At 37.1% G+C, this 24,313-nt stretch overlaps 1 protein-coding gene across 1 annotated transcript in view; it reads right to left on the bottom strand.

Annotated features, from left to right (window-relative positions):
* Positions 1–9,976: 9,976 nt before the first annotated feature.
* The window catches only part of csmd2 (CUB and Sushi multiple domains 2), a 364,270-nt gene continuing 349,933 nt past the window's right edge, over positions 9,977–24,313 (bottom strand). The window contains exons 64-71 of the mRNA XM_065292427.1: positions 23,780–23,959; positions 22,033–22,098; positions 21,701–21,862; positions 20,750–20,862; positions 19,311–19,398; positions 16,108–16,240; positions 15,834–16,011; positions 9,977–12,765 (exon numbers count right to left, since the gene is read on the bottom strand). Of these exons, the coding sequence (XP_065148499.1) occupies positions 15,852–16,011; positions 16,108–16,240; positions 19,311–19,398; positions 20,750–20,862; positions 21,701–21,862; positions 22,033–22,098; positions 23,780–23,959 (902 nt within the window). The 3' untranslated portion in view covers positions 9,977–12,765; positions 15,834–15,851. The remainder of the gene's footprint in view (positions 12,766–15,833; positions 16,012–16,107; positions 16,241–19,310; positions 19,399–20,749; positions 20,863–21,700; positions 21,863–22,032; positions 22,099–23,779; positions 23,960–24,313) is intronic.

The following is a 24,313-nucleotide window of genomic DNA, read 5'->3' as shown; positions in this document are numbered from 1 at the left end:
CTGTGCACAATTTCAAGATCATTTGTGAGTTATATATCTTAAAGTGAGGCGTACACATGTGTTCTGAGCATCCATTCATCCTATAAATCACAGGAATGTGCTTTAAAGAAATGATTGCAAGATCACATTTACGATGGTTTCTAGGCAGCATTTTATAAATGAGACCCCTGAAGGAACAGTTCATCTAAAATATCTAAGTTTGGTATAATTTACCAATGCCACACGTACTGTATGCTTTTGTCTTAGTTGTCTGAGTTTCAGCCACATCATTAAATATGAATTGCTATGAGATATGAGGTTTGATGGTATTCCTTTAATTATGTGATGGAAAGAAAACTAGCAACAGATGTAGGCTATTGTTAAAACATAAAAGATGGATTCCACATCAGTCTTTATTCTTTATAACAAGATACCCATGAGACACTGTTTCACCCTAGAGCGCACACTCAAGAGTAATACCATCTCATCTTTCAACATGCCATATTCACACATACTGTTCTTCCCATCATTCTGTCAGATGTCTGATGCCGAACGATGTGTAGATGTTTGTGCTAGCAATGTTAGACTAAAGCAAGATGGTTCAAAGAGGAGTGATGCAGTTTTTTAGGCTCTTGGAAGATCGGTTGAGCTGCTGCATTTTGAATCGTTTGGAGTGGTTTGATTGCGCGTCCAGTAAGACTAGGAAAAATAACCAGAGCATGGATGCGAAGTTGTGCTGCATACGTAGTTAGATACAGTAGCATACAAACAAAAAGCAACGAGGCATTGCTAGCAATGAGAATATTTAGCTTTGCGTGGGAAGTAAGTGGAACCCTGAGAGATCTTGGCTGGTTTATCCATTTAATTATATATCCCAGTCACGCTTTGACAAAACTCTAAGCCTGCTAGTTGCTCTTGTTGTGAAAAGTTGATAAAAGTATGCTCCCTCTAGTTACAACTAAATAGAAACAGTTTGACACTAATGATCGAACGGAATAAATAATAAATTATTAAATGCCATCTGCGCTCCCATGGCACAAAAGCTACAAATGCATTGCTTGAAAAAAGCAATTTTTTGCCCATCTGAAGCCTTGGTCTTTCAATTTCCTTAATGCAAATGCTGTGAAAGGTTAACCAGCTGTCAACAAACATTAATAGATTTCTGCATCTCAAAATTTGCACTTGTTTGGGCATGTGTAAAATATAATTTTGAATATTGTGGTAATGCACTGCTGATATAGTCAATAGATAGGTGACCTATAATAGTGTTTCCCAACTAGGGGGTCAGGGCCTCAGCAGATTTCCAGGGGGGGCCTCAAGATGACTTAAAATTATTAAAAATTGGCTAAAACAAGCTAAATCAAGATGTTTTTTTTGGCCATTTTAGTAGCAAATATACATCTGTCTAGTTGTTCCAAGCTCTAGTTAATTTTATTTGGAAAAAAATTGAGTGTGTGCAGAGGCGTCATGCCCATTCAAACTGAGGGGGCACGTGCCCCCTTGGTTTTTTGAGCCAAACGGATTTTGCATGCAACCTGAAAATCAAAAAAGCGTCCATCAATCGGTAACTTGTCTTTTAATCTGTTTAATATGCACAATATTATGAATTCTGTGCTGCATCCTTGTCACTTTTCAGAGATTTTTGCCGTTATGATAGTGTTTTGAACATGTTACATTACTTTCTGGCGACAGCCGCAGACGTCATCAGCGTGAGCGCGCTCACGAGCTTTCATGTTGCTGCTGCATTTGGCTATCTGAGGAATTAAAATGTGCAAGAAACACTCACAACATTTTCAAACCCCAGTACGGTAAGGTGCAGTTAACGTCCTCTGTGTAGAAAATGTTTAAAATGTGACCGTCTCGACGTTATATTAGTAGAAATTTCTAGATTCATCTTCTTGGCACAACGCCAAAGTTCGCCAGAGTTCACACACGGGCACGGATCACACACGCTCACATATGAGGTCAAATTTAATGCAAAAATCCGTTCCTCCAATCATTTTTTCTAAACATATTTTTAAAATCATTATTGAACATTAAAATCAATCACATTGCTATAGCTTAAGTCATTTTCGTTGTTTATATACTTAATGGATTTAAAATGACATTAATTTCATAATGCAGTTGTTGTGCAAAATGCATTAATGACACAATTAAACAAGTCATTAAACAAAACTTAAATAAATAAAACATGTTGTATCTGTTTTAAATATGATACCAATACAGGCACGTGCACACATAGACATCAAAGGGGGCTTGAGCACCTGCCCTTTTTATCCCTGGAGAGAAAGTGCCCTTTTTTTCTGGGGTGCTTTAAAAAAAAAAAAAGATCTTTATTCATATAACAACTGATGTCTGTTTCTCGTGTTTTTTACTTGTTGCTTATTTTAATTTAACATGAATTCATTCAGGAATAATTTAAATGAGATTTAAACTCTTATATAGAAAAATAGCGCTATTTGTGGCACACAAACGGTTAACAGATGAGTCCCGCCTCCAAAATTCACATCGCTAATATGATTGGCTTTACCTTTCCTAAGTCCCGCCTCTCTAACTTACTGCGCTTTATGATTGGTTTGTCTACACTTGTGCTGCATCATTCGCGCTTCAAGCGCCAAAGCTCAGCCCGAACGAGACGCGATCATGTGCATGATTATGCATCCAGGCTATCGGTAAGTGTTTGAGGATGAAAGCATTCTTATATTAACAGTTTTATGCACAAAATATGGGACACGTTGTTACACATATTGATTCAGGCACATTGCTTTCCATGGCAATCCCATATTAAGCTGAAGAGTTGCAAACTTGTAACAGTGTAGTGTATGTAGTTTAAACAGACTGCTCATAAAATAATTAAAGCACAAACAATAAAATAATGGCTAACTGCAGTAGTAAGCTTTTTTTTTTTGCGTTTTTTGTAATGGCTGTTAAATAAGTATAATGTGTTATACTGGATTGCTGGAGTAGATTGGGAAGAAATCTGATGGTTCAGTATTTTACTTGCCCAGTCTGAATTTTCACTGACATCACAAAAAAGTAAAATATAAAATACAAATAAAATAGGCCTAATCTATATTTGTTGTTTCTGACATGTGTAACCCTAATACATATGAAACCTAAGATTAAAGGTGCCATAGGATGTGTTGTCATAATATGTTAAATTGTTCTTTGACAATTACATAGAAGGTATGTTGCTTTATTAAGTGCAAAAATTATCCAGAAACGTTTTTACATGTCTATTTACAACCCTAGAATTTGTCATTTGAATGAAATGGTCTATTTTTGCCCTATTTGAAAGGGTCATGAATAATAATGTTGAGCTCTGCTCTGAGGCTCATGCCAGAAGCTCCCATTAGTAAACAGACCTTATATTTTGAGCCCTTATCAGACACAAATACATTTTGAGTAACAACTAACAACTAATCAGCTAAACGCTAGCATATGATTTAGCATTTATTGGCATGTAGCGCTAACTCAGCAGTCACAACTTTGTTTTTAGCATTTTAACAAATTTGTAATTAATTTGTAATTTAATGTTTTCAAAACATGCACATTGTGTAATTGCTTCCTTTGCTGCTCTATAAACCTAGACTACTAAGGAGACCATGGTGTCTGTGTGAAGTGATTATTTTGTAGACATCTTTTGAAAATTAAACAATTGTGTGAGTTTGAGGAAGATAAAATTAATTAACGTTTTTCAAGTCAGAATTGCGTTAATATATATACTTTTGTTTTTTTTAAAAATAAAAAAATATACATAATTATGAGAAGTGCCCTTTATTTCACTTGAGCCCCTGCCCCTCAAAATGTCTGTGCACGTCCCTGTACCAATATCATGTCATTATTCCGATTGAATAGTATTTGATATGAAAGAGTCAACACTTTTATTTTGGAGTTTTTTGCATGAAAGCAGGGGCGCTCATATTGTTAGAAATGTAAGTGCCATGGAAAACACTGAAAGCTCTATAATATTTCGTTTGATGTCTGTGTATGCACAAATTTCTGTGAACTGTGCACACTCTGCCTCCTTAAAAAAAATTGGTGCATGACGCCCCTGGGTGTGTGGAGGGGGGGTTCAAATATTGTTGTGGGCAACTAGGGGACCTTAAAGTAAAAAAGGTTTGGAACCACTGATCTATAACATGTTATCTTTGTAAATCGTGTTGGAAAAAAGCATATGCAAATGCCTAAATGTGAAGACGTGGACAAATCTTATGTACAGCAATAATTGAGATGCATGAAGATTATCTAAATTACTGAAAAAAATAATGTGAAAGCTTAGTCCGACCGCTTCACAAGGTCACAACTATGGTTAATTTGCAAAACATCCCCTTAATTTATTTAAGTTACCAATCCATATAACTAAAATCCATATAAATAAAAGCAGCCACCTTTATGGCATTTGGTACTGTTAATCCAGGAAGATACTGTAAAAAGTGAAAGCTGTGATAATGTTTAGTTGAAAAAGATTCAATATTTTTATGTGTTACCAATTCAATGAAGCCCATAATGAATTATAACCCCCTTTATAATTATTTATAGGCAGTTATATATATTTATAAAGACACAACAACACCTATACCCCATTATAAGAACAATATAGTTACATTTATAATGTGTTTATTATTACTTATAAGTCATGCATTTGCGTTTCAATGCACATGCTCATAATCCATTATACACTGAGTATGTAACCACTCAGTCGTATACTTCCATAGGAGTTTTATAAAAGTGCAGCCTGCATTGCTATGATGTCAATATATTATAGTTACTACTTACTTAATTATGCAGATTCACTTCTACAGTATTTCAAATAACTGATTTGATTGATATTGTTATAACCATGTTATAAGTTACTTATTATGAGTTATAATACAGTTATTAACCTATATAAATGCATTTACTTGAAGCCATCAATAATGCATTTATAGAGGTTTTAACTGTATTATGACTTCTTAATAAGTAACTCACAGCATGGCTATATTAGGTAACATCTTCATGATTTCCTAACATTTGGATTAGGAAAACTATCCTATGCTTTCACTTTACTTAAAGCCATCAAAAATTATTTTATATAGGTCAGGGGTCTTCAACGTTTTTTGGGTCGGGGACCCCTTAGATTAGAGAGTCATGGAGCAGGGACCCCCTAATACTAAATGTGTAAAACAGAGATATTTAAGTAAGCAGTAAGGTACGAGAGGCTGCCTTTTCGTATTGGGCACAACGCAAAGTGGAGTAAAGTACAACTGATGACCAATCAGAATCAAGGACTGGAACTGTTTTATAAATAGACAACCCAGTCTCACCCCATGGCGTCAATATTTGACGACACTTGACCATGCGTCAATATGTTGACGCGGAGGGTATACCTTTCGCGTCACTTTTTGACGAACTGGGGACTTCAATACTATCAGGTACGCGAAATTCTCTTTCCTATTTTCTTACCATTTTCTACCATTTTCGCGTCGGTTTAGGGTTAGATTTACATAATGACATCCCTACCCAAACCTATCCCTAACCCCAATGTCAGTTGACAACTGTTTAATTTCGCGTACCTAATAGTATTGAAGTCCCCAGTTCGTCAAAAAGTGACGCGAAAGGTATACCCTCCGCGTCAACATATTGACGCATGGTCAAGTGTCGTCAAATATTGACGCCATGGGTGTGAGACTGTGTTGAAATAGAAACAAACCATATTGTCACACAGCCATACTATATTAAAATGCATAATTGTTTTGTTAAAGTAGATTTAGTTTTTATTAATATAATAATAATAGAATAATATTATTTTAAGGTATTTGCAGTGTAATATATTTTCATTTTACTGTGAATTGGAAAGGGCTTTCAGTTTATAAAAATGACTGATCATGGTGAATGGCACAAAGACTGTCTATTCTGGTGGGGACAGAGGTTGTGCTACTTTATAATTCTGAGGTCTGTTGCCTTTCTCGTGTATCATCATTGTCACGAGTTTAAGTAACGCAGGTTTATTTTCTGTATAGCTTCGTATCAGACTCAGGAGAACAACATGCAACGAGTCCGAGCGCATCACTTTGGGGAAACTTTTTGAGAGGCGGATTTCAACCTGAATATGAATCTTGCACAAAGCACCATCACGGCGCGCGTTTCATTAATTTTTAATTGCGAGCGATAGTTTTGTCACTGTTTAAAATGCAGACGCGGTGTGGTGTCATTTGCCTATTGAATTAGCGCTTTAAATCTGAACCGCGTGAAACAGCCGTCCAAGTTCAGAAATATAGATGAGACAACATGTCGCACTGATTCTAAAATGACATTCTGAAAGAAAGACACGCATAAGATTCACCTGTTTTATGATGACTTTTCTGTCGCTACTGCTGCTTCCTGAGCGGACATTTATAATCTTTAGATATTTTATTTTGGTCCGCTGGCTAAACTGAACGCGCGCCTTCAAACCTATGTGGCCACGCACGTGCACAACTTAAAGGGGACATGTAACGTTTTGAACATATATTTTACGTTTTTAACAAAAAATAGCTTGTTGTTGAACATCATTTGGAGGACCCCCTGCAGTTCCGTCACGGACCCCCGGTTGAAGACCCATGATATAGGTTAATAACTGTATTATTACTCATAATAAGTAATTCTTAACATGGCTAAAACAATATAAATCAAACAGTAATTTGAAGTAGAACTAAATCTGCGTGATTAATAAAGTCTTAACTATAATATAATGACATTTCAGCAATGCAAATGCATCACTTATAAGTAATAATAAAAACATATGTAACTATACTGTTCTTATAATGGGGTAAAAGTGTTGTTGTGTCTTTATAAATATATTTATAGAATAGTAATAACTGCCTATAAATAATTATAAAGGGGTTAAAATTCATTATAAGCATGGGCTTAATAGAAAGTGTTATCTTTTCTTTTGAGTGAATAATTTAATTTGACACAACTTATTTTTTAAGTGTTACCAATTGAAGTACTGTAAGTTGTTTAAGCAGAACTTTCACTTTTTACATTGTAGCTTGCCTAAATATGGAACAACCATCTCAAAATCTTCAAATTGAGAGGTGTACAGCTCCCATTTAGATTGCATTTAGATCAACAAAAAATTGTTTTAGCTTTGTCAACATGCTAAGCACCCACAGTACATAAACATTCTGAGCTGTTCCTATAAAAGCACTTTGGAGGCATTTAGAGAAACTATTTCATGACTCAGCTAAAGCCTTGAAAGTGAGAGATGTGCTGAGACAAGGTAACTTGCAAATCCCTCATGAAATGTAACTTTTTTATATTCAGCAATACATTCTTGCCCAACTAGTGGACAAAAGAAACAAGGAGATTTGATAAAACATTGGGAAAATGTGGGTGTAGAAGCATGGGACTATGGTGCATAATGTGTGAGATCCATATTTGATTATGGCATCCAATACACCATTCCTGTCTTAGCCATATCTGTAAATAATAATGTAAACTTTTATCACATTGATGTTGTGATGTGGTTACCTATATATTTAATGCATTCCTTTACTCCCATCTGCCCAACTTTTGTTGGAAAATCCTGCAAGAAGTCCACCATCAAGCATTAATACTGAAGACAAAAACACGTGCATTTAGATCTGCCAATCACCATACACGACATTTAACAAAAATAACTATTAATAACATGTACATGTTTAGTGTGGTTTACAATATAGAAAGAGATAGGTCAATCAGCTGTTTTAAAATAAATGTTTGATATAGCAAGAAAAATGCATATCTATTTTGACCAATATGGACGAAAGTGACTAGATTCAGGCTTGTTGGTCAGGATTTTATGTAAACATTGACTTTGCATGTGCCATGAAGCTTTTATTTGTTTGTAATAAAGCAGCATTTCTCAGGGTTTGGACATATCCATTGTGTTTTCTTACTAACTACAGAATGATTCATTGAGTTACTAGCCATTAGACACACCCACCAGTCTCTCCTGGCCAGGAAAAAATACCATTGGGTAAAAATGTCTAGTCTTTGTCCTTAATTTTGCCAGTTTGATTTCATACAAAAAAATGTAAACGGTCTATGAAAGGTCTCTTAAGTTGCTTATTTTTATGACAGAACATCCAACAAAATATAACTTGATAACTAAATCAAGTGGTATAGCAAGACGGTTATCTAAAGTGACAGAGTGTCGGTCAATATAGTGGCTTTGATCAAATAAGTATACTTGCATGCCCCAATAAATCTGAGATCCTTGATGTTTGGATGACCCGATAATTTTTCAGCCTTGCATAAAGTTACATACTCAAAATATGTTTTCATTTTTTATTCCAAAAACTTCAAAATAGGCTTCAAGTTCAAGAAAGTAGAATAGGCTTAAACACAATGCAAAGCATCATATACAGACAGATAAAATACATTTTATATATTGCAGACAAGCCATGTTGGGTATTACATATTTACAATATGTAAACTTCTATATACAATCTTTTTTACATGTACAAAAAACCTTTGTATCTATTTTGCCTTTGTATATATATTTTTTATATATATATATTTTTATAATCCCCACTAGCATTTGTACTACAATAATGAAAAACATTTACAGATCTGCCCATACACTTTCTCTTTTTTATATTACAAATTTATTTCCATAAAAATATATCTCTGTACAAAAAAAGTTTCCTTTCAGACACAAGAGTTCTTTCTGTGTATCCACAATAGGCCACTCCATTAGAGTCCTTGTACGTTTTTAAGTCACTGTTCAAAAATCCTTTTGGTCAAGTACGTATCTCAAGACTGAATGTATTCCTTGAGGCTTTGGATCACCGGAGCAGTTCTTTAAAAGTCATTCAAGGTTGGGCTTGCACCACTTGCAGACTGGAGAGGAATGCATGACTGTTCTCAAAACCAGACAAAAAGAGATGACGCTGACAAGTGCATACTGAGATAGTTTTACATCTTCACACAAACATGATATGTATATGTAAGACTATTTCTCATGTGCAAGTGCAATACACTTTCAACACATACTGATATGTATTTTTTTTGGGAGTGGGACTATTCCATTATATTTGTAAGGGAATGTTATATGTATGACTACTTTTTCTTTAAATTAATACATTCAGTATAACCCAGTTATTTCTTACTTTTTGCCTTTCAATGCTTATGAACATGATTGATAACAGAAATTCATGAATAACAAATGAAGGCATTTTAAGTCCTTATGCAATCATATGGGTTTTAAAATAATCTTGACTCTAAGAAAGGATTTGTTAATTTTTTTTTTTTTACATTTTTTTGTGTTATGCTAGGGATAGTTTGGGCAAAAATGATATTAAACCCATGATTTACTCACCCTCAAGCTGTCCGAGATGCATATGTCCATCATTTTTCAGATGAACACATTTTCAGTTATTTAAGAAAATGTTTTAGATCTTTAATATAATCAAATGTGAAGTTACAGGGTCCATGTCTTTCAAGTCCAAAAAATGTGCATCCATCCTTCACAAAATAAATCCAAACGGCTCCACGATGATTAACAAAAGTCTTCTGATGGTAATCCGTGCAGTTTTGTTGTAGAAATATCCAAATTTAAAACTTTATAAATGAAAATAACTACCTTCCGGTATCGCAGAATTTGTCATCCGTCACTAAGAAAAGTGCGTACACTATGCTGATACTCTTTCCTGAATACAGAGGAGTCTAAGATCGGCGACGTTACCTGAAGCTAGTTATTTTCATTTATAAAGTTTTAAATATGGATATTTCTACAACAAAACCGTGCGGATTACCCTCAGAAGGCCTTTGTTTTTCATCCTGGAGCCGTTTGGATTTATTTTGTGAAAAATGGATGCACATTTTTTGGACATGAAGGACATGGACCCCGTAACTTTACATGTGATTAACTGAAACATCTAAAACATTTTCTTAACTAACTGAAAATGTGTTCTTCTGAAAAATGATGGACATATGCATCTCGAACGGCTTGGGGGTGAGTAAATCATGGGTTTAATATCATTTTTGGCTGAACTCTCCCTTTAACACATAATGCATCATTTTGTCATTTAACATTTAACGTTATAATAGTGTCCCCTCCAAAAAGCTCACTTTTTGCTGGACTTCATATCAATGTGTGTGCGATTTTGCAAAGATGACAATAAACAAAGGCAATGGAGGCTGCCAGGCACAAAGATCTACTGAGAATGTAACGTGTTTTCAGCATGTCAACAATCTCTGAGTCATCAGTCCAATGACAACATGCTTACAGAGGAAATATATTGACTCGGGTACTCTACGTGCACTCATCGGGTGCTTCACTCAATTGCTTGTGTTATAATAAATACTATACAATTTAATATGTATAAAATTGCCAGCTGACGCCTTTTACTTTAACAAGCACCGCTATTAAGCCAATTTGCCCAAGTGTTAAAACTTGAACCGATAATGGCCAATAAGATGAAAGAATGTACCCGTTCCCAAACCTGCAAATTCTCACATGTTCAAACGTCGAAATGTTTCATTATCTTGTGTTTTCTTGATACGACAAAGAAGCAGCGTCTTTGAAATTCTGTCTTAGCAACTGATAGTTCTTGTCCAGTGTGTAATAATAATGATGTACAGAAATAACAAATGTAAAAAAGTCTCTCTGTGAGTTACCAAGGCACTGTTGCAAAAAAATAATTGCCGTTAAACAAATACTGCCTGTATACTTTCACACAGCTATGGGATATAAAGTAAAAGAGATGTGACTCTAAAGCCCTTGTGCCTTTTGTGTTTATCACTTGCAAAGTGCATCTTCCTATAAACATTTAAAATATTTAAATGGTACTGCTGTGAGTTTGCTGACACAAAATAGTCTCCACAATGTAAAACACCAAACTAATGCAAGATAAACTGCAATAAAATAATCGTGATGTCCGCTATCTAAAAACACTTACAGAGATGCCACCCACACCGATAACCCAATTCAAAATGAAATCCCCCCCTTAAAAGGAACAAATGGACGCCGGTCTTATAAATTTAAAGCGAAGAGGTGTAAGATTATGCGCTGCTTAATACTTCGCACATGAAATCCCAAGGGAAATACAATCTTTGCTTTTCTATCAACTCGAAATTGAAACAAGCACTTGGTAATGTTGTATGAACACAGCCATGATAAGTAGCAATTTAAAGAGTAATAAACCCGTAAAAGCAATTATACTAAAAAAAATAATTCAGAGGCTGGAGTGTATGGTAGATCATCTACAGGAGTTTAAATGATCATTGGAAATAAATACGAATCGAATAACAGACCAAAATACTGTAAGTAACACTACACCCAGAATATTTGGAAAATATCACTATCAAAGTTATCTACGCCTCTCCAAAACTAAAAACCTCTCATGCTGCTGCTAATCCTCAATCCTTCACATTAAGTTTATGTTTACGCAAATACATAACCAGATTATTTTTATAAAGTCTGTTTTGCTTATCTTAAGCATGGGGCCGACATGGATAAACAGGGAAGAGAGATTATGACACAAAGCTACAGACATTACTTAATATTTTTTATATACTTTTGGTGCTGGCTCCGTATTTAGTAACTCAAACTTGTGTCATCCTTATTATCATTAGCTTGTTATGTGTGAAAAGCCAACATTTTTTGTGATTTCCTGATTTCTACTGTATGTAAATAACATTCTGTGAAAATATAACATCTTTAATATTGACTAAGATCATGTCAAAGATTGAAATTAATCTCAATCTATTTAGACTTTAGCCTTGACTTCACAGACAGGGACACATATTTGTCTGTCTTAATATAATGTTTCAAAGGGTTAATGAACTTGCAAATCATTTGATCCACCTCATCAAATGATGAATATCGGTTCATCTGCAAACATCCCAACTCAGAACATCTATTAAAGACCAAACAGATAATGATGATATGCACAGTGCTGTTTAGACACAGTGCTGTGAAATCCAACCTTCAAAGGTGTGCAGAGCGTTTCTCCTGTCAATGTCAAAAAAGAAATAGCAGATAATGGCCATGATGTCAGCTTCACAAGGCTACTTGTAGCATCGCACCGACTATCCAATCTCATCCAGGATGGTGATGGTGAGAGCACTCTTTCCTCCAGGCTGCTATGAGCAGAGATAGGTGCTACACGTAGAATCCATGTGTTGTAACAAGCCTCAGAATCTCATTCCACTTCAATTCGAGATCTGTGCCTTCAGGTGTAGTTACATTCTCGGGGAATTGATAGCGAGAGCGTCAATGAGCGAGTCCTCGGTGATGTGAACAAAGTCTGCACTTGTTTGCAATTTTGCTGCTTTGATGTATAAAGATGATAAACAAGCCAAAATGCGCTCCCTGGAAAGAACTCAAGGTACAAAGCTAAAACAAAGCTTTAGCTCTCCAGGACGCACTACGCATGACTTCAATTGGCTGCTCGTATCCAAAGTCTCCATAAAGCCTTTTTCCACCTCAGTAGGAAGAATAGGCGGCCCTCGTTTCATCGAACAAGATCCCTCGTCTTTTTTTTTTGGGTAAGCGACTGCTACGAGCGTCACATTTGTCCCTTTGCAGTGCCACAGATATACAGGAAGTTCCCTCAGAGGGAAAAAAGAGGAGATAGCGTACGAATGTAGGAACAGAGTTTTGATGTGGTTTTTCTCAGTGTTTTCTCTGTTGATGCGTTTTTACCGCATCGCTGACAGGGTTTATCACTTTTTGTCACAACTGGAATTGGTTTACAAATAAAAAATATCTTCCTCTTTAGTCCATCCATGTGGCCCATTTGTAAGCATGGGAACGGTTGTGTGATTATATCCAACCTGTCAAGAGAGCAAAGTGAATAAATGTGTTAAGAAGTTGAGAGAAGCAATGGGGAAGATACTAAGTCTGTAACTTCCCAAGTCTCTTTTAAAAACATTGTAACAAGCTACTAACTAAAAGAAGCTTAGTACATTGTTTCTCTTTAACATACAGTATATACTGTATCTGTGTGTGTGTGTTTGTATTTTTTATACACACTTGAAATACTGTACACATTTTGAAATACACATTTTGAAATACTGTATATAAACAATTAAAGTAAACATTTAAAAGTGCAATGAGACTTTTAGAAGGATCTCGAGACAGAAATGTAATATATTCAACTTGATATCACTGAAAATTGTGTAATAGTCACTCAAAATTTGATTAATTTATTTGTGTCCATGCCCCGAAATGCTTTTTCATGACACTCGCACAAATTTCTATAAATAGTTTCGCGTGTCCGTTTCACAACTTTCTTCTTTGTGTCCTTTTATATTGGTTTCACCTTGAGTTGGGGTTAGAGTTGGGGTTTGGGTTAGGATGTCTAAAAATGTAACAGAAAGTGATTCCAACCCCAAGTGACAATGTTAAGAAAATAGGAAAAAACTAAAAAAACAATACAAAAAAATGACACGAAAAAGACATTTGTGCTCAAGGCATGAAAAAAGCAGAATTTTGTGCCATGAACACAAATAAATTAATACAAATTTTCGTGACTATAACACAACTTTCCGTGATATCAGTCTGAAGATAATTTACATAACTATATTATCAGTGGTGTATAAAAACCTTACATAATGAACTGTATTGTTTTATTGACTCTGGATTCACACCAAACGCGGTAGAGACGGCAAAAACGTTTAAAGTATGAACATTTGAACATTTTGAGTTTACTCCCTTCATTTGTGCGTGAAAGCCGCGCGTGAAATTCTAGTCATTCGAGACATTCACGCAGAAATTTGCGTCATGGGAAGGGCTTCTGCGATGCTCAATTCCTGTAATGACATCTCTACTAGAGCAAGTTCCTGATTGGTTAACGCGGCGCAATATTCCGCTAAAGTTCAGATTTTTTAACTTGCGCGTTTCCTGCGGCAACGCTCAATTTGTGTCATTTGCGCAAACTAGAAGCGCAAATGAGGTGGATTTGAAACAACCATGGTTGTTTTTTTCATGGTTTTGGTTTTTCGGTTTTAACTGTAGTAAAACCATGGTTAATTTTCGTAAAGGGGCACCATGCTAAACAACTAATTCGCACTGCAAGACCTCCAGACATGCGTAAACGTGTCTTTGCATTGACTTACATTGAAATCAGAGCACGTTTACTCCCTACATTGTCTCAGACAACGACATTTATTTTCCTGTGGCAGCTACCATAGCTTCGCATTGCGTTTCGAAATTAAGTTTGGCTGAAATTTGCAATCTCACCACTAGATGCCACTAATAACCCACATTACACCTTTTAGTGACTGTCACAGTAAGCCGAGCTACTGGCAAACTACTATAAAACATTTAGTAGCACGGCTACTTTTAGTTACTCCCGAATACATGCAGCAAACTGAAAATGGCAGCAAACATTTACAAATATGGTAAAGAGAGAGAGTGTGAGGTGAAGTAGATATACAGTGCAAACTCAAGATCTCCAATGAGGGTGTGAACAAGAGGTCTTCACGGGTCCACTTAGATGCGAAAACCCGACCCGATACTCGAGTGGGTTCTCGTCTAAAAGTTTCACATGTGCCTCGGACACAAATCGGGTATAATATTAGCGGCATCGGGTCTCGGGTAATTTAAAATGAATGTGTTTTTGCCAAATGGACCCGAGAAGACCCTACCTATCACACGTGTGTGCATCAAGTCCTTTTCAGAACAACTCATCTGTTTGGCAAGAGCACTTGCGGCATCGTGTAGCTGGCGGTAGGTTAATTTTGGTTGTGTCAATGATGTCAACAATTTAAAAAATGCACATTTAAGCAGTTACCTTGGTGTCGTCGGGTTCGGGTATAAAGTGATTCGGGTAATTTCAAGTCGGTACATTTCTTTGGACCCAAGAAGACCTCTAGATTGAACCTCAAAAGTGGGTGGAACCTCTAAAAGGGGGCGGGTAAGGTTAGGTTTGGGCAGGTTTTTATATCGGTCAATGAGAGAAAGAAAAACCCCATTTGAAGTTCCCACCCTGTATTGGAGTTTCCCGCCCAATTTGAAGATCTCCAGCCTGCATTTATACCCTTCTCGGTTGAACAATATCAGAAGAACATTAAAATAAACAGATTGTGTAATAAAAGTTCAATTTAACTCTAATGTTCTTTGGAAAATTAATCAAAACTATCACCAAACTTTGGAAAGTCTTTTTTTTCACGACAAAGAAAAGTTAATGGCTGACCTCAGCAGGACAGATTTAAATACATGGAAAACAGCAGGAAAGCAATTACAAATCCTGCCTAAATTCACAGTCCGTGGCTCAGATTAGCTGCTATTTAAGAACAACCTTGCAGGATGGTATAAAGGTTCAAATAAATAAATTACAATTCAATACTGCTCTATCCTTATCCCCATGCCTCAGCAGTTTGTTTCCATTTTGTCTGAGGGCAAAACCAGGATGATAAATTTGTTATTTTAAGTAAAATTTCACTGGTTGCATCTCTCCCCCGACCCAAAACGAAAAGAAACGTTATGCTGAAAATACAGTTTGGGAAATGATAGCAGAAATATACAACAAACGATGCCACTAAATCATTCCAAAAGAACCGGGTGGGAATATATTGCTTATTTTCACTTTCCCCGAGGTCCATGTCATCGTTTAGCTTATTACATTGCAAGATTTGATCTGTCCTCGCCAATGACCTTTTCATTCCTGACGCCGCGCTAGTTTGTATAGTAACCTAATTAAGCATCTTAGATGTGGATGCAGAAAGCTAAGGTCATCCTGACACTTTGAGATCTGGGAAATGTTTACAAAGTTCTTAAAACATAAACAAAGTTTATATAGGAGGGAAAGAGGTGACAACCATCTCACAACAAGTCACTAAGTTGGAAAATTCTGCAAAACAAGAACAACAACGTGTTTGATATCTAATTGAAGACGTACCTTCGACGAGAGCGGTCGCTATACCGCGGTACACACTGTGCTAACCGTGAATTCTGTCTCATTGGCCATGATGTCGGTGGGTTGGATGTTGCGGTCATACATTGGGTTTTCAAAGGTCGCCCTCCCGTTTGTGTTCTCGTGTCCCGCATAACCATTGAAGGGAACTTTGGGCCTTTTCCTGTAAGTGAGGAGAAACACATAACAATTTTTTTTCCATAAAATATGATTTGATTTGCAACATTATGTACAGTGTACATTGTGTTAATGGCTTTACCTGTGTTTGTAAAGATAGAGAGCAAAGCCTGCTATGATCATTGCAATAAAAGGCACTAAAATGGCTGCTGCCACTGAACTGCTATTGGAGGCAAAGTTATAGCCTGGATTCTCCCCATTTGGATCAAGGCCCTCTGCAAAACAAAACATGAATACATTAAAATCAAGATGTATTGAAATAGTTGAGTAATAAGATTTGAAAATATAATTTTTGGTTTACAAACACAAATGAGCAACATAATTTGATTATAAAGAGAGTTCATTCTTTCCACTTGATACAAGTGAAAGCCATTGTGTCAAAGCACATGTTCAGATTCATTTAAACCGTCTAACAAATAAGAAATGAATATATTAAAAACTTCATATCCCACTCTTTGTTGACATTTCAAACTACATTATCTTGACAATGTTTTTTTAATTACTGATATCAAGGCACCGCAAAAAAAAAAAAATGAAGTCACTCTGAATTCACTTTTCAATTTAGTCTGCAGCGCTCCTAAACAACAAGAGAGTGTCAGAGCACCTGTTCATCAGGCAATGCCAAAAAGCTTCCCAACAGCATCAAGTCGGCGAGTATGAGATTCAATTAACTAACTCAATAGAGCCAGCCCATCAAACCAACACAAAATGATGGAATATGGGCACCCACGCACACACTTTTCCACTTTAGTCCCAAATATTAATAAATCTTCTGCTTGCCCAGTCTGTCTGTTGATATTGGGATAGGGGTCTATGCCGCTGTCGTTTATAGATGAAGTCGCACTTGTTTCATTACAGCAGGATTTGACAGACCAGTCACGATTTGGCCTCCACAAGCTGTACACCACATATTTACACAGGCTCTGTTTTTCTTCTTCTTTTTACTTAGACAGTTATAATAGTTGTAGTAATACAACTTGCTTTGTTGTTTTACAGCAAGTTACTTTGGATAAAAATGTCTGCTACGTTCCTAAAGGTATATATAAATGTAATAGCTATTGTGGGCACATTGGAAAGTATATATCACTTTAAAGGAGACATTTCACTTTTTTAAGATGTCAAATAAATCTTTGGTGTCCCCAGAGTGCGTATGTTAAGTTTTAGCTCAAAATACCATATACATAATTTATAATAGCATGTTAAAATTGACACTTTGAAGGTGTGAGTAAAAAGGTGCCATATTTGGGTGTATCCTTTTAAATGCAAATGAGCTGATCTCTGCACTAAATGGCAGTGCTGTGGTTGGATAGTGGAGATTAAGGGGCGGTATTATCCCCTTCTGACATCACAAGGGGAGCCAGATTTCAATTATCTATTTTTTCAACACGCTTGCAGAGAATGGTTTACCAAAACTAAGTTACTGGGTTGATCTTTTTCACATTTTCTAGGTTGATAGAAGTACTGGGACCCAATTATAGCACTTCAACATGGAAAAAGTCTTTCCGTGATATGTCCCCTTTAAAAAAGTAGTTAATGACTTATTTCTGAGAACCTGCAAGGCTTTAGGTCAAAAACCACTCTTTTATTTTGCAATAAACCCAAATGCGTATGTATGTTACTGTACATTTTCTATAGACATACATGGGCTCTTCACACTTGATATGGTTAACCCAGGGCTATTTGAAATCAAGGGATATCTAAATTCAGGTCTCATGTGTACTTTTTCAATCATGGCTATTCAAGTACATTTGTAAACTTTTGGTTAGCAGTCTTATTTTCATATTTATGATAACATGGATTGGAAGAATACAGACCACAACAGCGGCACATCTGTGAAAATACTGACACGCAGGTCTGCAATGATTATTTTAACTCGTAGCATAAGCACCAGCACAAAACTGTGCCATACATCATTCGTGGCATCAGACAGGAATAAAAGTGTCCTTTTAAAAAGATAATCGAGGGTTAAGCACAGTGTGAAAAGCCCTAACGTTAATACAACAAATCTGTCAATTCCATTAATAAATATGAAGTATCTGGGAATGCGTCAATGTAACAGCCTATAATTGGTATTGGCAGATAAAAGCAAATGTTCCCACTAATTTTTCCCACTATCGGCCATTGATCAGGACAGATTATAGCACACATAAAATATAACAGAGATAAAACGCATTAGAACTCATGCTGTGTGAATTGGGTATCAATCACAATGGGGCGGTTTCCCAGACAGGGTTTAGATAAGTCCAGGACTAGGCTTTAGTTATATCAGGACATTTAAAGGTCACATTCCTCCTGATCCCATTTTTAAACCCTAGTTAGTGTGTAATGTTGCTATAATAGTATAAATAATACCTGTAAAATAATAAAGCTCAAAGTTCACTGCCAGGCGATATATTTTCCTTAACAGAATTCGCCTTTCAAAGCTTACAGCCAACGGCCGGTTTGGACTACAACCCTCTACTTCCGGCTTTAATGACATGAGTAGAACAGTTTTTACAGGAACAGGAATACGTCAGTCACCAGCTAAGCTAGGGTGACCATACGTGCCATTCTTCCCGGACTTCATAGTTACCTTAAAATGTAACAGTTAATAATAATAATAATAATAATAATAATAATCCTTTATGACGTATGCGGTCGACAAATATGACTTCCGGAAGATGCACCCGAAATCATGTCCAGGACGCGTCCAGGAAGAATGGCACGTATGGTCAACCTAAGCTAAGCTAATGGTGAGCTAAGCTGCTATCGAATCACAACACACTAAACAAGCTACACAATCAGAACTCGATACGTATTTCTGAAGGAGGGACTTCACAAAACAAGAAAGACATCTGCCTGTTTTGAGGACAGTGAAAACAGCGGTATACAGATGAGTAAATTGTGTGAAATATACAGCGTTTTTTACATGTGAAACATGAACACGTGTTATATTGCGCATTGTAAACACAATCAAAGCTACAAAAACACAGAAAGAACGGGACCTTTAAGTAGTTTTTACAAACAATCCTAACAAAAAACAATTCTGGTGTGCATCTTAATCAAAACAATGGCACTGATATATGTTAAGATATATGTTAAGGTGTTAAAAAATAAGGCAGCTCAAACATGCATCTTAGTCTTGGACTAGGATAAACCTGTCCGGGAAACTGCCCAAAAAGTTAAATCGGAACCTGTCGGCATCGGCAGTTGTTATTCAAAGTAATTGAATATCAGTATCTGCACAGAAATTATGTATCGGTTCCTCCCTAGAAGTAACGCTCCATCAAGACAAAACACACATACCCAGCCTTTGAAGTCCAAACTGGCCGAAACCTTTTCCTCTTACAAAGCCTTGGTAGACAAAAGAATCAGAGGAAGCCATGTACGACACCTATGGAGAAAAGTACAAAACAATAAGCGTTTCATACTGTAAAAGTATTTCGAAATGTCAAAAATGAGCCATTGCAAAACAAACTGTGAAAGACCACTTATGTTTGACATTTGCGTTCCCACCTCAGCATTTGTTTCAGAGGCATAAAAGTTCACATATGCACACACATACACACACGCGCAGAGCTCTCTACATACCCTATTAAAATAAAGATGCTACAAAAGGTTCTTAACAGCAATGCCAAAAGAACCTTTAATGGTACATTCAGACGGGTTGTAAGCGCTAACTCTACTTATTTACTTTTAATGGTTGACATCATGCATTGCCGAACTGAATTGTGGATCCGTCGCTGCGGTCATTCTCAACTTTTCAACTGCCATCGCGTGCATCAGCCAATCAGATTGCCGTATGCCAGCCAACTGTGTTTATGCAAGACCGGGGCATGTGTTGCGGACAATGTGATTGGCTGTTGGCTTCAGACAAGCCTTCCATCAAGCGTTAATGCTTTTGCTCAGTGTGAATGTACTGTAACCCTTTCCTTTTGTTCAACAAAAAATTTAATTAAGGAACCACATACAGTACAGTCAAATGTCCTGTAGTTCTATAGAACCGTGTAGCACCTTTATTTTTATGAGTGCACCTTTGCATATCTCATGCTTTCTTTCAGGTCCTCTCTCTCTCATGCACACACACTTTTAATTACACTCTCTCTGGTGCTTGTCCCGAGTGCATTGGAGGGGGAACAGACGTCTGGCCTTGATTACAAAGCAATGATTTAACTGACGTTTTAATTAAAAGAAAAAACTTTGTCTGTTCTCTCTTATCCCCAGGAGTGACAAGGTGTGGGTATGAGCGTGTTTGTGTGTGTGTGAGTTTAGCAGTAGGTGTATCAACTCAAGGTCTGGCCCTAGACAAGAACCCTTACATCAGCTGGTGAGTATTGATGAAAACTCTGAGGCTTAAGTTACTGTACTGAAAACTTTTTTCAAAGATCACACCTGTGTGCAGTTGCACTTGCGCAAACATAAAAAGCATGGCTGTTGAAATCAGGTGTAAGATGTTTTTGGTACCCAGTCCACTAAAGGATCAGCCAATCAGAGGTCTTGGTTTTGTTCAAGTTTACGTGTTTCAAATATTTGATCCACTTTATCTTCAAAGCACACAATGTATCCATCCCTAATCCATTAAAAGTTGAAAAACTGGAGAATCAAAGCAATTATTTCTTCCACGTTTAACACTGCGGGGAGTCTCCGGTTGGAAATGACGGGTTAATGGTGCTACATCTGTAATGTATTAAGAGTCTGCTAATACAATTCAAGAAAAGATCACAGGAAACTAGAAACACACTTACATGCCCATCCAAAGCCCAGTTGTCAATTTTGAACTTGTTAACGAATATCTCAACAGGCCCGCGAATCTGATACACCTGCAGCAACAGCTGGGCTTCTTCTTTCTTATAAGTACCTGAAGAAATACAGAGGACATGTGTGTTTGTGTGCATGTTGTCTAGTATACATTACAGTAAATAAATGGGGACCCAAACGCACTCAAAAATTAAATTATGTTTACACATATAGTTAATTTTAAAAGAACCAAACCCAGTTCACTTAAAGTGAACCAGAAAAGGCACTAGCCGAATGTGACCTCAGTCCTATTGGTGTTCAAAATATAGTGGACTCAAAAGAGGACCCAGTTCATTTTTTGGTCCTCTTCAGAACTGAAGTGATCTCCGACCCTTTCTTGTTCGCATCACAACTTCATAAGAACTCAGACCCCAGCTTTCTGTGCAGCAGTTGGTTTTGATATAATGTTAAAATGACACGCAAAGCGGACCGGGACCTCATTGATTTCACATATCAAAAAGATATCGAACCACAAAAGAGCCCAAAAGCAAACCGTATTGAGACCACCTCTGGACGTGGTCTGAATTCGGTTTCACTTTTGGGTCCTTTTAGGGGGATCTGAGATCAATTCTGTATGTTTGCTGAAAATGTGCAAAAGCGTAAATTATATTTAAGAGATACAGTGAAAGAGAAAGGTTACAACAAATAACTTGATTTATAATTCAGTCATTATTCACTCAGTGACTATTTACTAATGTTGAAACAGCTAGCTTGAATATTCTGCTACAGTTTAGTACACGATGACCAAACTTTTATTTTTTAGGGAACTAAAGTGCACCGTAGTGACAAAACAGCACTGAGAATAAAAGCCAGAAAATTGTCATTACTTTGTTTTACAAGAGTAACAAATGAGTGGTTTTATAATATGCATTGTAAGGGCAAAATTTAGGAACACCCACCAGCCAGATTCAGCTGTACCCCGCTGTGGTCCATGAGAGTGCCGTTGACCCGATTGCTGAATGGTTCAAAAGCAGTTATGCTTAACATCGCCGGCTGCTTCTTCCCTAGATATTCGTATGAACCCCTCCAAAGAGAGTTCTTAGCAAACACTCCGGTTGGCACTGAAAGAAAAGTACAGAAAACAAGCAAATGATAGCGAGAAACAGGCAAATTAAAGAAACTGCACCAATTTAATGTGTTCACTGTGACTGATATATTCAACTGTTTGAATTAACCCCCCTTAGATTGAAAGCTTTTGTAAATAATATTTTTTTTAGATTGTGAAGCTTACCAGGTAATTTTGTGTTGGGTGGCTCTTGCACAGTTCCAACAGTTTTTCCGCTTGGTCTGTTATCAGCTGTAGGAAGTGAATAGGAAGTCAGTTATGATAGGTAATCACTGTTACAGTCTACATAGTCAATCATGTAAATACTTATTTAAGATGAAATTGGGTGATCAACACATATGGTACATTCTTAAAAATAAAGATGCTAAAAAGGGTTCATTGCAGGGATGATGCACAAACTCGGTCCTGCAGGGCCGGTGACCAGCAGAGTTTAGCTTCAACCATAAGCAGTCAATTAAGGTCTTACTGAGCATACTAGAAACTTCCAGGCAGTTGTGCTAAGGCAAATTGTAGCTAAAGCCCGGGATACACTGCACGATTATTGGCTGTCCCAGACGAAAGATTGCTATCGTGAAACAATCGTCGCGATTTCTGTGATCGTGGATCTTCATTGGTGGTCCTATTTCGTACAATGAGAGAGGTTCAAAGACGGCCGTTTCCCAGTCTTGCGTCCAAAGATAGCCTACAATAGTTTTCTGACAGTGATCTGCATACTGGTATTTGTTTACCACGAGCGCATGCTGGTGACGTTGTGCTAAGGTGTGACGCAGCCGCCAAAGTTTCCGTGTCATCATCATACAGTCTACATGCCTGTCGTACCCGAGTTTAAACGATCCATTTCACACAGTGTGATAAGGTAACGATCTTATAGGAGTGCAAAAGTGACCCTAGGACAACATTTCAATAAACCAATCAGATTTCAGAAATAAGATTATAGTTGGTTTTAAGTTTAAGCTTACAACCAGGTTTAGCTGTTTCTAGACCATTGTTTTTTACTTATCATGTCCCTCTGATTTTAGGGTTTGGTTATGGTAAGGGTTGGGGTTTTATTTAGAAAAATGTTGTCCTTGGGACAACACAATATGTTCCCCTGAGGACATCAACCACTTGGCAAAATCAGTTTGAGCGTATTTCGGGCTTAAACTCTGCAGGACACAAGTACTCCACATCCCAGTTTGGGCATCCTCGCCATAGAGGAACCATCTAACTAAAGGTTCCTAAAAACTTTAGATGTACAGGCCTATATCACCTTTCTTTCTCTGTCTGAAAGTTTTAATTCACAAGGAATTGAAAGCTGTGAAAAGTCTTTACTATATATATATACTTTCAAACACACACAGAGTAAAATATAATTCCTTTTTTTCGATGTCAGAAGAACAATTTGCCCTCTGTTCTCCCACAGGTGCTGTTGATATACCCTTCACTACAAACCAGGAGACCACCTACCCACAGGCTTTGCTTTAAGACGTGTTGAAATATGTTTCTGAAATGTTTATGAGTATGATGCACCTCAGTTTGTCTGAGATTCCTGTCCTAATAGTGAATGCTGCTAAAAACCCAACAATTCAGAACAGCCTTGGCTTTCCAAATCCAAATCAATGAATTCCATTGGGCTAATCAGCACCCGAGTAATAAGGACTTTCAACAATGCCATGATGAACGTGCCAGTTGTTGAGATGGAAACAGGTTCTTGAGCAATTTCTCAAGATTTGTGGAGCAGAAAATCACAAAGAGATGCAATACGGTAAATCGTATTATGTACGTGTTATTGTATAGCAGATGTGCTACATCCAAACTCATACATGTGGAACAAATGTGTATAGAAATAAAAACATTTACAAATCCTTTTCAAATCGTTAAGTTGTGGTTTGTGAGCTGAAGCATGCGTGTGTGTAACTTATTCTGAACATACGGGCACACAGCGGAGGTTTCCCCGTCCAGCTGCCGTCGGCTCTGCAGGTACGATGCTCAGACCCTCCAGCCAGGTAGAAACCAGGCTGACAGGTGTAGATGAGCGTGTAACCCAGAGATGGAAGTTCAATAGCACCAACGTCCGCCTGTGCAGGAAGCTCAGGCTGATTACAGTGATGGGCTGAGGAGAGAAGGGATGGAATGGGGGAGGAAGGAGGAAAGGGGGTACAAGATGGATAGGATAGAAGAGGTTAAATCAAGGAATGGAGAAGAAAATGAAAAGGAGAGAAAAGAGAGAAGAGGGAAATAGAAAAGTAGAAGGAACAAAGTGAAAGAGGAAAGAGGGGAGTATATGAAAGATAGGGGAGGGAGGAGAGAAATTAAGAGAAGTGGAGGTGGAGAAAATAGAAGCAGAGAGGACGGAAAGGGGTAATATAGACGATGGGAGAAAAATGAGACAGAATGAGAAAAGAAAAGAAAAAAGAAAAGAGAATGGGGTAGGAAGAGGGAAAAGGTGAGTAGAGGAGAGGGCAGA

The sequence above is a fragment of the Paramisgurnus dabryanus genome, chromosome 19, assembly GCF_030506205.2.
Source record: "Paramisgurnus dabryanus chromosome 19, PD_genome_1.1, whole genome shotgun sequence".
In the NCBI taxonomy this organism is placed as follows: Eukaryota; Metazoa; Chordata; class Actinopteri; order Cypriniformes; family Cobitidae; genus Paramisgurnus; species Paramisgurnus dabryanus.
This window is presented reverse-complemented; position numbering and strand designations above follow the sequence as displayed.